This window comes from Carcharodon carcharias, chromosome 12, assembly GCF_017639515.1.
Source record: "Carcharodon carcharias isolate sCarCar2 chromosome 12, sCarCar2.pri, whole genome shotgun sequence".
Lineage (NCBI taxonomy): Eukaryota > Metazoa > Chordata > Chondrichthyes > Lamniformes > Lamnidae > Carcharodon > Carcharodon carcharias.
This window is the reverse complement of record NC_054478.1, coordinates 82,719,396-82,737,452: the sequence shown is the minus strand read 5'-3', so window position 1 is coordinate 82,737,452 and position 18,057 is coordinate 82,719,396. Positions and strand designations below refer to the sequence as shown.

The window sequence follows — 18,057 nt, the reverse complement described above, 5'->3', positions numbered from 1 at the left end:
TAAGAGCTTCTTTAAATGTATAAAAAGGAAGAGAGAGGCCAGTGAACATAGGTCCCTTAGAGAATGAGGCTGGGGAAATAATTATGGGGAACCAGGAAATGGTAGAGGAGTTGAGTAAGTACTTTGCTTCAGTCTTCACGGTAGAAGAGACTAATATCAATCCAAAAATACTAAATAATCAAGGGGAAAATGGGGGGAAGGAAATAAATACAATAACTATCACTAGGGAAAAAGTACTAGGGAAACTAATGGGGCTAAAGGCTGATAAGTCCCCTGGAACTGATGGGCTTTTTTTATTCATTCAGGAGATGTGAGCCTCGCTGGCTGGGCCAGCATTTATTGCCCGTCCCTAGTTACCCTTGAGAGGTACTAGCTGCCTTCTTGAACCACTGCAGTCCATGTGGCGTAAGTGCATCCACAGTGCTGTTAGGAAGGGATTTTGACCGAGCGATAGTGAAGGAGCGGCAGTATATTTCCAGGTCAGGATGATGAGTGATTTGGAGGGGAACTTCCAGGTGGTGGTGTTCCCATCTATCTGCTGCCCTAGTCCTTCTGGGTGTTAATGGTTGTGGGTTTGAAAGGTGCTATCTAAGGAGCTTTGGTGAATTTCTGCAGTGTATCTTGTAGATGGTACACACTGCTGCTACTGTGTGTCAGTGGTGGAGGGAGTGAATGTTTGTGGATGTGGTACCAATCATGCTTTGTCCTAGACGGTGTCCAGCTTCTTCAGTGTTGTAGGAGCCGCACCCATCCAGGCAAGTGGGGAGTATTCCATCACACTCCTTGACTTGGGCCTTGTACATGGTGGACAGGCTTCGGGGAGTCAGAAGGCGAGTTACTCGTTGCATGATTCATAGCCTCTGATCTGCTCTTGTAGCCACAGTATTTATATGGCTGGTCCAGTTCAGTTTCCGGTCAATGGTAACCCCCCAGGATGTTGATAGTGAGGGATTCAGTAATGGTAATGCTATTGAACATCAAGGGGCGATGGGTGGATTCTCTCTTGCTGGAGATGGTCATTGCCTGACACTTGTGTGGCACGAATGTTACTTGCCACTTATCAGCCCAAGCCTGGTTATTGCTCAGGTCTTGCTGCATTTGGACATGGACTGCTTCAGTAATTGAGGATTCGCGAATGGTGCTGAAAATTGTGCTATCATCAGCGAGCATCCCCACTTCCGACTTTATGATGGAAGGAAGGTCTTTGATAAAGCAGCTGAAGATGGTTGGGCCTAGGACACTACCTTGAAGAACTCCTGCAGTGATGTCCTGGAGCTGAGGTGACTGACCTCCAACATCCACAACCATCTTCCGTTGTGCTAGGTATGACTCCAACCAGTGGAGAGTTTCCCCCTGTAGCGTAGAATATTAAGGGAAGTTGCTACAGAGATAGTGAATGTACTGGTTGTAATCTTTCAAGAATCCTTGGAATCTGGAAAAGTCCCAGAGGATTGGAGAATGGCCAATGTAACACCCTTATTCGAAAAGGGAGGGAGACAAAAACAGGTAACTATAGGCCAGTTAGCTTAACATCTGTCATTGGGAAAATGTTGGAGTCTATTTGAAGGATGTAATAGCAGAGCATTTAGAAATACATAGTCTAATCAAGCAGAGTCAGCATGGCTTCCTGAAGAGGAAATCATGCCTAACAAATTTACTAGAATTCTTTGAGGAGGTAACAAGCAGGATAGATAAAGGGGAGCTAGTAGATGTAATATATTTGGATTTCCAAAAGGCATTCAATAAGGTACCACATATAAGGCTACTTAATAAGAGAAGAGCCCATGGTATTGGGGGTAGTATATTAGCTTGGATAGAGGATTGGCTAACTACTAGGAAGACAGAGAGTTGGGATAAGGGGGGCATTTTCAGGATGGCAACCTGTAACTAGTGGAGTTCCACAGGGATCAGTGCTGGGGCCTCAATTATTTACAATATATATTAATGACTTAGTAGAGGGAAGTGGATGTACTATTGCCAAGTTTGCAGCTGTCACAAAAATAGGTGGGAAGGCAAGTGGTGAGGGTGATTCAAGGAGCCAACAGAGGTATGGAGACAGGTTAAGTGAGTGGGCAGAAACTTGGCAGATGGAATATAATGTGGAAAAATGTGTGGTTATGCACTTTGGCAGGAAGAATAGAGGAGCTGAATATTACTTAACTGGAGAAAGACTGCAGAAGGCTGCAGCACAGAGGGATTTGGGAGTCCTTGTGCTGAATCCTAAAAAGCTAACATACAAGTTCAGCAGGTAATAGGGAAAACAATTGGAATGTTCACCTTTATTTCAAAGGGAATGAAGTATAAAAATAGGGAAGTGTTGCTAAAACTATACAAGGCACTAGTTAGACCACACCTAGAATACTGTGAACAGTTTTGGTCCCCTTATCTAAGGAATGATATATTGGCATTGGAGGCAGTCCAGAGAAGGTTACAAGGTTGATCCTGGTTATGGAGGGTTTTTCTTATGAGGAGAGGTTGAGTAGGTTGAGCCTGTACTTATTGGAATTTAGAAGAATGAGAGGTGACCTCATTGAAACATATAAGATTCTTAGGGGGCTTGACAGGGTAGATGCTGAGAGCTTGTTTCCCCCTGCGGGAGAGTCTAGGACCAAAGGACATAATCTCAGAGTAAGGGGGCGCCCATTTAAAATAGAGATGAGGAGGAATTTTTCTGAGGGTAGTCAATCTGTGGAATTCTTTCCCACAGAGGGCTGTAGAGATTAGGTCGTTAAGTAAACAAATATTTAATCAGTAAGTGAATAAAGGCTTATAGGGAAAAGGCAGGAAAGTGGAGTTGAGGATTATCAGATCAGCCATGATCTCATTGAATGGTGGAGCAGACTTGATGGGCCGAATGGCCGCCTTCTGCTCCTACGTCTTATGGTCTTATAAAAATAAGATAAATATTTCTTACGGAGAGCATCATTTAAGCACCAAAATTTAAATTTTAACTGGCTTTAAATTATTCTTTTATGAAGCCTTATGATTCCACTATGCAATAATTAACTATGCAGTTAACAACATTTTTGAAGATGCAACAGAGAACAAGGTCTTTCTTTGTTATGAGGATTAAGCTGAAACTCCCATAGTTATTTAATGTTTGTACTGTACAGAACCCTATAAATTTAAGTTTTTAAATTTTCTCATTGAGCAGCACAGGACTTAATGATCCTGTCAAAGATGGAAGTTTTGTTTCAGTGCCATTTTGTAAAAGAGAAAAATTAGCCAGACTTTCTGCTCCTGATGAATATTTAGTGACCCCTTACTACAAAGCATGGACATTGGGTGAGAAGAGGATTGGATTTGACTCTGAGGCACATAGGAATTGAAATGTCTTGCTATCTTGTCTAATACATGAAGAATGGCCTGCTAGTGAGTGGAATGTTGCTGGCACCATGCCTCTCTGCAATTAGGGCAATCACAGTCCTTATGGAGGATAAAGGGTTAAGGGAAGTCATTCAATAGAAAGTAAGTAATTTTAAGATGATCAGAAATGTGTTGCAGTTGTATAATCTGTTTGCAGAGTGCACATATCTAAACTTAAAAAAAACATTAAAATGGAGCAAAGTTAACGGGTAAATAATGTAACTCCCTAAGTGTTACATAGTTAGTACTGAGATATATTGTAGCAGTCATATAATACACCTCAAAAACTTTTCTACATAATAGTTATGTCTTGATGTTACCACAAGTTTGAGATAATCAGCCTTTTAAACTCGAATGCTGGAGTTTCATCACATGTATTTCCCATATCACACCTTTTGCACAGATTGTTGCTTAGTACCCTGACTGTAGTGACACTAGAGAATGATGCAATCTGGATATATTTATACATATGCATGAACATTTGGTTCCTAAATCATATTGGAGTAATATAACAACATAACATCCCTCTTTCTTTAAAAAAAATGCCTCGAAATATCAATTCTAATCATTGACTATTTTTGCCTTGGTCTGGATCTTCTGAGCGGCGGTATTGATAAGCAGATGCTGCTGATTCCCCCAGCTCGACGCTTGTGCAAATTTCTTCTGGGATCTTCCTATCCCAGCTTTCACATAAATATGCAGCACCCCTCAGGGAACTCCATCGGAGTGGAGTAGAGTTGCAAGAAGACAGGATTCATCCTCTTTTTACGGCACTAGCTGCTGTATGGTAAACTTAAAGGTCCACTCTTTGAATGTTAGTGACCTTTTTTTCGGCCATAGAATGTGGGCGTCACTGGCTAGGCCAGCATTTATTACCCAACCCTAATTGCCCTTGTTCAGAGGGCATTTAAGAGTCAACCACATTGCTGTGCGTCTGGAGTCACATGTAGGCCAGACTAGGTAAGGACAGCAGATTTCCTTCTGTAAAAGACATTACTGAACCAGATGGGTTTTTAATTGGTTAGAATTTTAATTCCAGATTTTTACTGAATTCAAATTCTACCATTTGCAATGGTGGGATTTGAACCCAGGTCTCCAGAATATTACCCTGAGTCTCTGGGTTACCAGTCTAGTGACAATACCACTACGCCTCCCCCTGAGTGGATGAATGAATGTGTAAATGGGTATGTTAATAGGGTGGCTGAATGGTTAGGAGCTGGCACCAATTTTGCTTGTGAGTTCAAATCACTTCAGAGACTTGAGTACAGAAATCTAGGTGGACACTTCAGTGCAGTACTGAGGGAAATGTTATTCTAATGGGGGTGTTTTCTGGGAAGGATCTACTTGCTGTAGAGGAAGCGCAATGAAGGTTCACCAGCCCGATTTCTGGGATGTCCAATGAGGAGAGATTGAGGAGATTGGGCCTGTATTCTTTAGAGTTTAGAAGAATGAGAGGTGATCTCATTGAAGCATACAAAATTCTTACAAGACTCAACAGGGTAGATGCAGGAAGGATGTTTCTCGTGGTGGGGTGGTCTAGAACCGGGAGATAGAGTCTCAGAGTCAGATGTAGGCTGTTTAGGACTGAGATGGGAATTTCTTCACTCAGAGAGTGGTGAGTCAATGGAATTCTCTTTTCCAGAGAGCTGTGGAAGCTCAGTCATTGAGTATGTTCAAGACAGATTGATAGATTTCTAAATACTATAAGAAATGAAGACTATTCTTAATATTTTGGGGGAATATTGTGTTATTCTGTGGTGTGTGTGTGTATACACATGTGTTATGATTTGATTAAGCTGGGGAAAGGTTATTAGAAGACATTCTCTGGGGGATTTAAAACATGAAAGGATAGAGATATTAGGCTTGAGGTACAAGTGAATAGGTTGGATCTAATATTCGCATTTTTAGATAAGTTGAGAGTTTATTTCAATATCAAAGAGAAGTCAGAGATGACAAGAAAACTGTTTGCATTTTGCAGGAGTTCCATAGGTAAACAGAAGAGGGTATATTATATTTTATTGACTTGAAAGCAGAGACAAAATATAAAACATGAAATATTTTAATTTTAGAAGGATTTGAGTTCAAAGAGGTGTGAGGACAATGGAACATGAGATGAAAGGGGGAAAAAAGATATATCAGAGTTACTATGGAAAGCTGAGAGATGCTGTTGAGCTGTTAGCTGTAGCTCTAGACTGGGAGAAGATGCAATTTGAATAAGTTATCCAGTCAAGCCAGAAAAGTCTTGGGCTGCAACAAGTCATCTTGTTCTAAAGTCTTGGATTTCTACAGCAGAGTGGAAGCAAGTTAGGGGTCAAGTGGCATGCCTTTATTAAAGCTACAGCAGTTTGCCCAAGTCATATTTCTGGATTTTTTAATAGTTAAACATCTATAAGGGAGTGTTACCTAGAAGGTGCTTACTTGTGGGTCTGACCAAGTAGAGTGTCTTGTTGGGGGGAATGATTTGTAAGACTAATTTTAATTGTGCAAGTATGATCTTGTGTGCTTAAGTTTTCTTTCATTCTTGTTAATAAAACTTTTACTTCTAAATGTTTAATTTTTCTAATTTTTAAAATCCATAAGTGTTACTGGACTTCTTGCTGCTGAGGTAAGTACATCACCTTCCTTGTAATCGGGTTCCTGACCAACTTTTTAAGTCAGGGGTGGAGCAGGGAACAGCGCCCTGTAAAATCCAGCCCACAGATAGATTGGAAGGGAAACGTAAGCTGCAGTATCATAAAGCAGAACTTGAGGAGAAGTACTGCCAGAGCAAAGACCAACTCCAGAATGCTACTTTAGCTCAGAAGATGATGCACAACATTCTACCAATTCAGCAATACCATGAATAATACTTTTGAGAAAAGAAAACAAGCTATAAAAGGCTATTATGGTGCTCAATTTAATTATAAAAGCCAATTGTTAATTTTCTTCAGTTTAGACATAATGGGCGAAATCTTACGAATTCCGGATTATTAGAGAACGATGTACGACAAGATGCTTGTCGGGACCCTGTGGAAGTCCTGACACACAGATTTATATGGGAATTACCTGGGAAGTTTAAACTTCCAATGGCAATTTCCCTGCTCCCCACGATCCTCTGTAAATATCTCTCACTCTGAGTTAGAGCTGGAGACTTCAGACAGTTCTGGTGTACTTACCTGAACTGTCATCTAGGAAATGTTAGACAAATTAAAACCTAGTCCAACTCCTGGGTAACTCCACAACTGACTGCACAATCACCTCCCTGGGACCACTCGATTACACCCCCCGACCTGACCAACTCTGACCGAACCCAACTACCCCCACTACTCCCTGTACCACCTCATCACCTACCCACTCAACCACATAGGATCATAGGAAATAGGAGTAGGAATTGGCCATTCGGCCCCTGCAGCCATTTTACACTTGGTGGGGTGTTAACTGGCTCAGGGCGAGATTTCTGCTCCCATCTGGGGTGGAAGTCCACCTTAGCTGCTGGCAGTCCAATTGGTAGCAGTGCTGTAGTCCCAGCTGCCAGGTTCGAGCACTGGCCACTGCTGAGTCTACAGATAGTCCCCAAAGAAGAGGTTATGGAAGCCAGACTGAAGTTAAGTCCGGTGCATTAGTGGACCCTGTCTGGCAGGCCTCATTGATGGAGTTGGGGGGCTGAGTTTGAGAGGTGAGGGGGGAATTGTAGATAGGGTTAAAGAGGGGCATATGATCTTGGGGTGGTGCCTCTGATGGGCACAAGACACTCCCAAAGTAGGGTTTTCACCACCCTCCCACCCCACACCTAACACCTTGGCGTAAGCCCCTCTGCTATAGGTAAAATACGGTGGGGATGGAATGAAGACTTCAGTTGGCCTCTTTAGCGCCTCAATTGGACCAAGGGCCTGTGGCCCAATGGGAAGGCTGCAGAAGGCTACACTCTTGCCTTCAAACACGCTGATGGGGGAATGTAAAATCTAGCCCTCTGTCTTTTGCCAGCTTTTCTGCTTGCTGCTGTGCTCGCTCTTTTTCTATTTCATATTTCTTCTTTTAAATTCTCCAGCATTTCTCGCAGATCGTTACTCATCTCCAGTAAATTATTCTCCGATTGTGATATAGTGTTAAGCTGCATTTACAGATCATTAATTTGATGCCTGAATTCAGTGCTGTCATTCTTTTCTTATTCAAATTCTTCTATTTGAAGCACGTGCTGTTGAAGTTTTGACCTGAGGTTCAGAATCTTCCTCTTGGGTACCTCTTCTGCTAACTGTACAGCCTGCAATTTCTCTTCCTTATGCTCTTTTACAGCATGCCACATTATGTCCTGCTCAATCTTCAGTCTTTCCACACCAATGACTTTATTTTGTTGTTCTAATTTTTCATTTTGGAGTGCTGAGAGTTTCTGAAAATCATCTTTGGCTGCCCGAACTTTCTGAATTAGCTCTCTTTTTCTGTCAAGAGCTCTTTAATATTGGCTTTGAGAATTTCAATACCTGACTTCAACCCATTCATTTGCGATGGCAAGTTATCTCGCATAACAATGGAATTTACGCCGTTTGTAGGCTCTGTGACTTTGGCAATCGTTTTTCTCTCTGCTATAATAAAAGCAAAAAACTGCAGATGCTGGAAATTCGAAACAAAAACAAAAATACCTGGAAAAACTCAGCAGGTCTGACAGCATCTGCAAAGAGGAATACAATTAATGTTTCGAGTCCGTATGATTGGTGAAGAGTCATTCGGACTTGAAACGTTAACTGTATTCCGCAATGCAGATGCTGTCAGACATGCTGAGTTTTTCCAGGTATTTTTGTTTCTGATTTTTTTCTCTGCCATCTCTTGCAGCTCTTTTTCAAGCTTTCCTTTCAGTTCTTTTGGTACTTTACATGGGGAATGAATCACTGGTTTCTTCACTGGACCAACCATGATGTGATACTGAAAAACTTCAAATCATCCAACTGGGAACCCATTTTCATTCAAATTTTCAGAAAGATTTTCTGGTATAGTCTGAGTGGGATGATTTTACTCTGTGCTCTACTATCAAGCTTCAACCTGTTAAGGCTTACTTCTCACATTCTTCCTGATCTGAATGGTTGTGTCAATTTATTTTCTCTGCGAATTGTCAAATCCAGATGTTACATGCAGTTTTATGGTTCCTATGTTTATTGTATCCTCAAACTCATTGTCATCTTCCACATATGGATGTTTTGGTTTCTTTTCCTTCTCATTTGTCTTGTTGCTCTGTCTCTGGTAACTCCTTTACCATCTTTTTTCTTTGTATTGCACATTTTTTGAGTGATTGGACTTTCCACAAGCTCTGAAGTTTGATCTGCATGCAGGGCATTTCCTCCTCTCTGAACTCATGGCCATCCACAGCTCTTGCGTATCTTTCTCTATCTCTAATGTGCATTTTTTTTGTGCTGTCTCACTGCATCAACCCTGCTGCCTTTCTTTTCATTTAAATGAAGGCTAGCAGTTTGCTTGGCCAGCATCTTTATCTGTCTACTTGTAGCTTCATGTGCTCTGGCAGTATTCAACAGCCTGCGATATCTTGTCCTGTACAATCAGACCTTTTTGTACATCAGGGTGTGCAAAGACGTATTTAAGTTGATCTACCAGCCTTTCATCTGTTACTTTGCAATTACATTTGCTGGCTTTGTTTTTTAAAAATTGATGCATGGAATGTGGGCTTTGTTGGCTGGGCCAGCATTTATTGCCCGTCCCTAGTTGCTCTTGAGAAGGTGGTGGTGAGCTGTCTTCTTGAACTGCTGCAGTCCATGTTGTGCAGGTACACCCATAGTGCTATTAGAGAGGGAGTTCCAGGATTTTGACCCAGCGACAGTGAAGGAACGGCAATATATTTCCAAGTCAGGATGGTGCATGACTTGGAGGGGAACTTCCAGGTGGTAGTGTTCCCATGTAACTACTGCCCTTGGCCTTCTAGATGATAGTGGTCGTGGGTTTGGAAGGTGCTGTCTAAGGAGCCTTGGTGAATTCCTGCAGTGCGTTTTGTAGATGGTACACACTGCTGCTTCTGTGTTTTGGTGGTGGAGGGAGTGAATGTTTGTGAAAGGTCATTGATGAAGCAATTGAAGATGGTTGGGCCGAGGACACTACTCTGAGGAGCTCCTGGGGTGATGTCCTGGAGCTGACATAACTGACCTCCAACAACCACAATCATCTTCCTTTGTGCTAAGTATGACTCCAACCAGTGGAGAGTTTTCCCCCTGATTGCCGTTGACTCCAGTTTTGCTAGGGCTCCTTGATGTCACATTCGGTCAAATGCGGCCTCGATGTCAAGGGCAGTCGCTTTCAACTCATCTTGGGAGTTCAGCTGTTTTGTCCATGTCTGAACCAAGGTCAGGAGCTGAGTGGCACTGGAGGAACCCAAACTGGGCGTCAGTGAGCAGGAGCTGTCGCCAGGAGCTCCTCAGGGTAGTGTCCTCGGCCCAACCATCTTCAGCTGCTTCATCAATGACCTTCCACAAACATTTTATACCCTCCACCACCAATGCATAGTAGCAGCAATGTGTACCATCTACAAGATGCACTGCAGGAATTCACCAAGGCTCCTTAGACAGCACCTTATTGCAAAGCAAGTGCCACTTGATAGCACTGTTGATGATCCCTTCCATTACTTATGATGGAGAGCAGACTGATGGGGCAGTAATTGGCCAGTTTGGATTTGTCCTGCTTTTTGCCTACAGGACACACTTGGGCAATTTTCCACATAGCCGGTTAAATGCCAATGTTGTAGCTGTACTGAAACTTGCTTGGCTAAGGGCGTGGCAAGTTCTGGAGCACAAGTCTCCAGTACTATTGCCAGAATATTGTCAGGGCCCATAGCCTTTGCACTATCCAATGCCTTCAGCTGTTTCTTGATATCACGTGGACTGAATCAAATTGGCTGAACACTGGCATCTATAATGCTGGGGACCTCTGGAGGAAACGAGATGGATCATCCACTCGGCACTTCTGGCTGAAGATTGTAGCAATTGCTTCAGCCTTGTCTTTTGTGCTGAAATTCTGGACTCCCCCATCATTGAGGATGGGGTATTTGTGGTGCCTCCCCCTCCAGTGAGTTGTTTAATTGTCCACCATTCACGATTGAATGTGGCAGGACTTGCAGAGCTTAGTTCTGATCCGTTGGTTCTGGGATTGCTTAGCCCTGTTGATCACTTGCTGCTTATGCTGTTTGGCACATACCTATGTTGGTGCGGCATGAGGCTTCACCAGGTTGGCACCTCATTTTTAGGCATTTCTGGTGCTGCTCCTGGCGTGCCCTCCTGCACTTTTCATTGAACCAGGGTTCATCCCCTGGCTTGATAGTAATGGTAGAGTGGGGATATGCCGGGCCATGAGGTTACAGATTCTGTTCGAGTACAATGCTGCTGCTGATGCCCACAGTGCCTCATGGATACCCAGTCTTGAGTTGCTAGATCTGTTCAAAACCTATCCCATTTAGCATGGTGGTAGTGCCGCACAACACGATGGAGGATATCCTCAATGTGAAGGTGGAACTTTGTCTCCACAATGACTGTGTGCAGTGGTCACTCTGCCAATACTGTCATGGACAGATGCATCTGTGGCAGGCAGGTTGGTGAGGATGAGGTCAAATATGTTTTTCCCTCTTGTTGGATCCCTCACCACCTGCCGCAAACCCAGTCTAGCAGCTTTGTCATTTAGGACTCTGTCAGCTTGATCAGTAGTGGTGCTACCGAGGTGATGGACATTGAAGTCCCCCACTTGGAGTACTTTCTGTGCCCTTGCCATACCTCTGTGCTTCCTCCAAGTGGTGTTCAATGTGGAGGAGCACTGACTCATCAGCTGAGGGAAGGCGGTACATGGTAATCAGCAGGAGGGTTCCTTGCCCATGTTTGACCTGATACCACGAGACTTCATGAGGTGCGGAGTCAATGTTTAGGACTTCCAGGGCAACCCTCTCCTGACTGTATACCGCTGTGCCATCCCTTCTGTGGATCTGTCCTGCCGATGGGACAGGACATACTCAGGGATGAGAAACTGAGAATTGAGAAATTGTCAACAGGCTCACCTGGTTCCTGCCTCAAGCTTTGAAATTCATATTGGTGGATCCAATGGTTTGACTTTGGCTGGAGGTGCATGCTGAATTTCTCAAAAATTTTGTCAGTTTTTACTGTCATCCTCAGTTGTCTCCCAGCTATTAAATACATCTAAACATTTTTCTCCTGCCCACAATTTAGATGCAGTTGACCCTTTCCTCTTTGCTAGTGCCTTTTGGAAAGCTACTAAATGTCAGTCTCCAGTTTTGTTTATTCTTCTCAAATACCTCTACAACAACATCATCCCCCTAATTCATCCTGAGCTGGAGTTGTGTGTTTATTGCTGCAGCAGCAGCCATTTTGATGTACACAATTCACTCAGTTTTTTTCTCTCTCTGACACTAATTCGGTTAATTTTTATCAATCTAATTAATTTATTTTGTTTATAATGCCTGGGTTTTGCACAGACACCTGCTGCCACCATGTTATATCTTGTGGTTCCTCGAAGTTTGAAATAATCACCTTTTTAAACTCAAAGTCTGGAACTTGATCAAATGTAATTCTCAGATCATACCATGTGCTGCAAACTGGTAAGTTGTTGCTCAGTACCCTGACTGTAGTGCAGGAGTGAGTGATGTGCCTGTGTAGATACTTGTGTATGCGTATGCATGAACATATAGTCTCTATAACATATTGGAATGATATAACAATAGTAATGTAAAAATGCCAACATTTAGATCATAACCAATTGCTTAATTGTGATCTCAAGTCTTGTTTGTATAACTAGATACAGAAATATAAATCTGTTTAATCCATTTCAAATATAGCTACAGACAAAAAATAGGCTCAACTGTTATAAGCTTTAATGGCTAACTCGCTGAAGCTTTGAAAGGATTAGTAAAATCAATGTGGTTTTAACTATGTTACTTTTCCTCAAACTCTCAGTTACAGTTCTTCTGAATGTTCCATCTTGTGGGGTGAAAACTGGAGACTTAATAGCCACTGGGGCTCTTATTTTAATAGAGTTACTGAAATGTCAATCCTTTATTAAATTGACAAGTGTATACTTATTGGTACAGTCAGTTCCTGCTGTTTGCTTTCACGTTTAATTAAACTAGGATTAAGCATTATGATTGTTTTTAAGTGTATTTCCTTTTAATCAGGGTAACATATTCTGTTCATGCAGTGACTAAAATCTTGCAATGAATGCCTTATCTTTTAAGTATTCATAACAACTGGTTTTGAGGAGAGTAGAAAGTGCTCCCTTAGCATCAATTCACAAACCATGTATCAGACCTTTTTAGCCTAGGATAATGCTATGCAATATTTTTAAATGTATTTTTTTTGCACACCTTAATCCATCTGACAGAAACAAGTATTTTCTATTTGCTCTGTTGTTTAAATGTATCTCATTTTTGCTTTTATGAAATCTGCAAAAATAATATCTGCAAAAAGGTGTTTCTCTCATACTATAAACATTTTATAGCAGAAAAGGAGGCATAGAACAGATGCCCAAATGTTCAAAATGATGGCCAGGTTGCATCCACACATTCCAGGTTGGATATGGTTTAGATATAGGCATCCAGGGCACGCATGTGGAATAGGTACTGTGTCCTTCACACATGGAAATATGGGGCCTAATGCCTGTTTGAAGCCCACTTTGCAAAGTTGAATTGTTTGAGTGCCCATGCCCTAATTACAGTTAGTATCACCTTTGATTAAGTTTTACAGTGCATGATAAATATAGTACGTATTGTGTATTATGTATTGCAGTACGAAAGATTGTTTTTAAACAAGTAGACTTCTTTTTACTTGCAGGTGGAGAGCAGACCCAAGTACTATGGAAGAGAGTGAGTGCAGGTTTAGTTTTTAATTTTGCATTTTCTGAAGCTGCTTGTTTAATTATGTTTTAGATGGAGTAGTGAAAAAAGCACTTCAATAAAAAAAATTGAATTTTATGAAACTTTTATTCTGTATATTTCTGCTATGGTTGCAGGTTTTTGAGCATTATAAGAGTTACTTGCCTTACTGGTCTTGCCATTCTATGCCTCTAATAATAGAAGAACAAAGAAAAGTACAGCACAGGAACAGGCCCTTCAGCCCTCCAAGCCTGTGCTAATCATATTGCCTGTCAAACTAAAACATTTTGCACTTCTGGGGTCCGTATCCCCCTCTTCCCATCCTATTCATGTATTTGTCAAGCTGCCTCTTAAACACCACTATCGTACCTGCTTCCACCACCTCCTCTGGCAGCGAATTCCAGACGCTCTCTACCCTCTGTGTAAAAAAAACTTGCCCTGCACATCTCCTCTAAAGTTTTCTCCTCTCACCTTAAATCTATGTCCCCTAGTAATTGACTCTTCCACCCTGGGAAAAAGCTTCTGATTTTCTAGTGTCAAATAAATTGCTATTAAGGAAGTAAATTGCGATGTAAGAAGAGGGAAAAGCTTTACATGGAATTACATAGGATATACAGCACAGGAAAAGGCTGTTTGGTCCAACCTATCCATGCCAATGTTTATGCTCCAGTCGCACCTCCTCCCATCCTTCCTCACCCAATTCTATCAGCATAACCCTCCATTTCCTTCATCCACTATTATTGTTGTTTCGTATTTCTCCCTGAAATATTCTGAAGAGCCTGATGTACAAATAAATACTTTGAAGTGCAGGCTCAGTTATTTGGCATGACCTATATAGTGAGCAATGCATATCTTTTTGAAGAGGTGTAAGCTACAGATGGTAGCTCCAAGAATTACTCCCCTCTCTTATAGGCAAGATGCCTAATGACCAACACAATTCATGCTGACAGTTTACCCATCAAATTTGAATGAGAGACAAAGCTGAAAAGAGTGCATGCCTGATTTGCTATTATTGGGTGAGCCACTCATTTGAGGCACTGTACTAGACTAGGAATTTAATCTTTAATGCTTACCATAACCCAAACATGTGCCACTTTTTGAGTTTAAGACATTTTGCAACACCAAATACAATACTTGAAAATACATTCACATTTCTATCTTTGCATTCTGTGTGCAGTGTGTGTTGGTTTAAGGTACACCTATCATAGCGATTAGAGCCAGTCACTCCTCTACCCCGTGGGCAAAAGGTCAAATTACTGGTACAATTCATGTGCTGGACCTAATAAGCTTTGTGCAGAAAATGGCCTTAAATTTTAATTTATCCAGAGTTTATGGTGCTGGTATTTTACCCACCCACTCATCTCTGTACAGAAATACACATTTCTCTGCACCTCTGTTTTCAGAACTGTTCAGCAGGAAGACTAAAGATCAATGCCATTCTGGACATTTGTTTCATGTGCAAATAAAACATTAAATATTCTCACATTGAAACTATGCATTGCTAGATAGGTAGTAGAATATATTTTCTCGTGTTGCCACATAGTAAAGTCATGCTTTGGGAGGAGCCAAACATAGCAAGGATTACTATTACCAGGGGCTGCAGAAAAATCAGGACTGGGAATTAAACATTGCAGGCCATAACAGATTTAGAAAAGATAGTGAGGGAAAAAGGGGACATGGAATAGCTGCACTTATCAGGAATAACTTATGGGCAGTAGGAAAAAAGTGACACAGCTAACAGCAAGACAAAATAAATAGGGATAATAAAAAAGGATCCATCACACTAATTGGCGTAGTCCAAAGACCGCCTAATCGTGGAATGGAGGTGGAGGAAAAGACATGCAGACAAATTAGGGAATTGAGAAATAAACATAAAATAATAATCATGGGGGACTTCAACTATCCTGATATTAATTGGACAGCAGAGGTAGGTAAAGGGGAAAGGAAATTGAGTTTCTACAATTTCTACAGGACTCCTTTCTAACCCAATATGTAAAGAAAAACTCAACAAGGGAAGATTTGCTATTGTATCTGGCAATGGGAGTGAACCAGAGCAGATAAGATAAATGAAAGTAGAGGAACATCTAGGCAATAGTGACCATAATATAATATGCTTTAAGATGATGTGGAGGACATATGTATGACAAAAATTAGATTGGAGAAAAGCTAATTTTGAGCGACTGAAAATAGAACTTGGGAAAATAAAATGGCCAACAATATTGACAAACAACGATATAGAACAACAATGGGAACTCTGTTCAACAGAGTACAGGAAAACTTATTCCACAGAAAGGAAAGACCAAACTAAACATCAGTGAGACTCCATGGATGAACAAAGACATAAGGTAACAATTGAGGATTAGGAAAGAGGCATACATCAGGAACATAGAGAACAGAGGAGTACATGATAAGAGAAAGTATGAAGAAATTAGCAGAAAAATATAAAAAAACAATTAGGATGACAAAGGTGAATTATGAAGTTAAATAATCAAGGAACGTGAAACAAACTAATAAAATATTTTACAGGCACATCAATAAAAAAGAGAGGCTATGATGGGAATAGGGCCATTAAGGATAGACAGGATAATACCACAGGTAACGGGAGAAAGATGGGAGAAATATTAAATAATTATTTCACTTCAGTATTTACCAGTGGGATAGAACAGGTAGATATGACATGAATGATGAGACGAACAAGATAAGTGCATTTAAAATGAAAAAAAGGAATGTACTGAGTAAACTAACCAAATTCAATGAGGATAAAGACGCTCAGATGGATTGCATCCGCACATTTAAAATAATCTAGGCAGCAGATAGCAAAGGCATTTCTGCACTTTATTAAATAATTCTTGAGAAAAAGGTGCTGTGCCAGAAGGCTTGTGGATAACTAATGTAACTCCTATATTTAAAAAGGAGGATAAAACATGTCCAGGGAAATATAGCTTAGCATCGGTAGTAGGAAAAATAAAGGAATCCCCACTAAAGTGTAGAATAGAAGAACATCTAGAAATGAAAAATATAATAATGTATAGCCATCATAGATTTCAAAAGGGAAAATTTTGCTTGGTCAACCTTTTTTGTGTAGGTAACAGCGAGAGAGTAGATAATGGTAATGGAATGGATGTAATTTATCTGCATTTTCAAAAGGCCTTTGATAAGGCACCCCGTAATAGACTAATGGATAATGTCAGAGAATGCAGAGTCAGGAGACAAGTGGCAGAATGGATTTCCAGCCGACTTCAAACCAGAAAGCAGAGAGTGGGGGTAAAGACTAGTTATTCAGAGTGACAGAAGTTTGGAAGTGGTGTTCCACAAGGATCAGAACTGGATCCACTGCCGTTCGTAATTTACATTAACAATTTGAACTTTGTAATCAAAAACATACTTTCTAGATATAGGTGACACCAAATTTTGGAACGGTGGGGGGCGGGGTTGGTGTTGTGGGGGCTGGAGGGATAGTCAATACTGAGGACGCCTGCAATAAGTTACAGGAGGACATTAATAAACTTAGTGGGCAGCATTGGCAAATGAATTTCAACATAGATAAATGTGAGGTACGACATTTTGACAGGAAGAATAGGGAAGTCGTTTATTACTTGGAAGGTGCAAGGTGAATTGGGGTAAAGGAACAAAAGGATCTTGGAGTACAAATGCACCAATCACTAAAAGTTGCACCACAGGTTAGCAAGGCCATTTAAAAAAACCAACAAACCTAGGATGAGGCTTCATTTCCAGACGGATAGAATTTGAAAAAAGAGGAACTTATGGGGAACCTGTATTGAACCTTGGTTATACCACAATTAGAGTACTGCCTGCAATTCTGGTTACAATATTATAAAAAGAATATAGACGCACTGGAGAGGACATAGAGAAGGTTCACAAGGGTGCAATACCAGAAATATGTGGGCATACATCACGAAAGACTTTTCTCTTTACTCTTAGAAAAAGAAGGCTGAAGGGTGACTTAATTGAGGTTTTTAAAACTATAAAACATTTTGAAAGAGGGGATACAAAGAAAATTTTTCTGCTTGTGGAGAAGAGCATAACCAGACGCCATCAATATAAGATAGTCACCAAGAAATCCAAAAGGGAATTCAGAAGAAATTGACTCAGAGTGGTGAGAATGTGGAATTTGCTCTCACAAGGAGTGGTTGAAATGAATAATATAGATGCATTTAATGGGAAGCTATTCAAGTATTTGAGGGAGAAGGGAATATAGAATTATGATGATGGATTTAGATAAGGGAAGATGAGAGGAGGCTCGAGTAGATCATGAACACTGGCATGGGACTGGTTGGGCTAAATGGCATGTTTCTGTGTTGTATATCCTATATAATCTTACGTAGTGATTCTGTTTAACTGGGACTCCACTCCTGGACCAGTATCAGGTTACCTTAGATTCCCAGCTGTGAGCCCCTCCTGTGCCAATCATAAGATGCCATAGATTGTCAACTCTGACCCCTCCTGGGACAGGATCAAGTTATGTTGGATTGCCAGCTGTAAGGCAGCAGTAATATGCAGTTGGCTTATTATCAATAATCATTAGAGTCTAAAAGTCTCATGGCATTGGAACAAGTTTTAAAAAAAAATTTGCTCCTGGGCTGTGGGCATCGCTGGCAAAGTCAGCATTTGTTGCCATCCCAACTTACTCTGAGAAGCTCATGGTGAGCTGCCATCTTGAACCATTGCAATCTGTGTGGTGTAGTTACATTCTCAGGAGGGGAGTTCCAGGTTTTTGATTCATCAACACTGAAGGAACGGTGATTATAGTTCCAAGTCAGGATGGTGTGTGTCTTGGAGGGGAACTTGCAAGGGGCATTGTTCCTGTGCATCTGCTGCCGTTGTCCTTC

The 18,057-nt window shown here is 41.2% G+C and overlaps 1 protein-coding gene across 1 annotated transcript in view; it reads left to right on the top strand.

Annotated features, from left to right (window-relative positions):
• The window catches only part of LOC121285007 (N-chimaerin), a 292,291-nt gene that overhangs the window by 49,190 nt on the left and 225,044 nt on the right, over window positions 1-18,057 (top strand). The window contains exon 5 of the mRNA XM_041201077.1: window positions 13,167-13,198. Coding sequence (XP_041057011.1) covers window positions 13,167-13,198 — 32 coding nt within the window. The remainder of the gene's footprint in view (window positions 1-13,166; window positions 13,199-18,057) is intronic.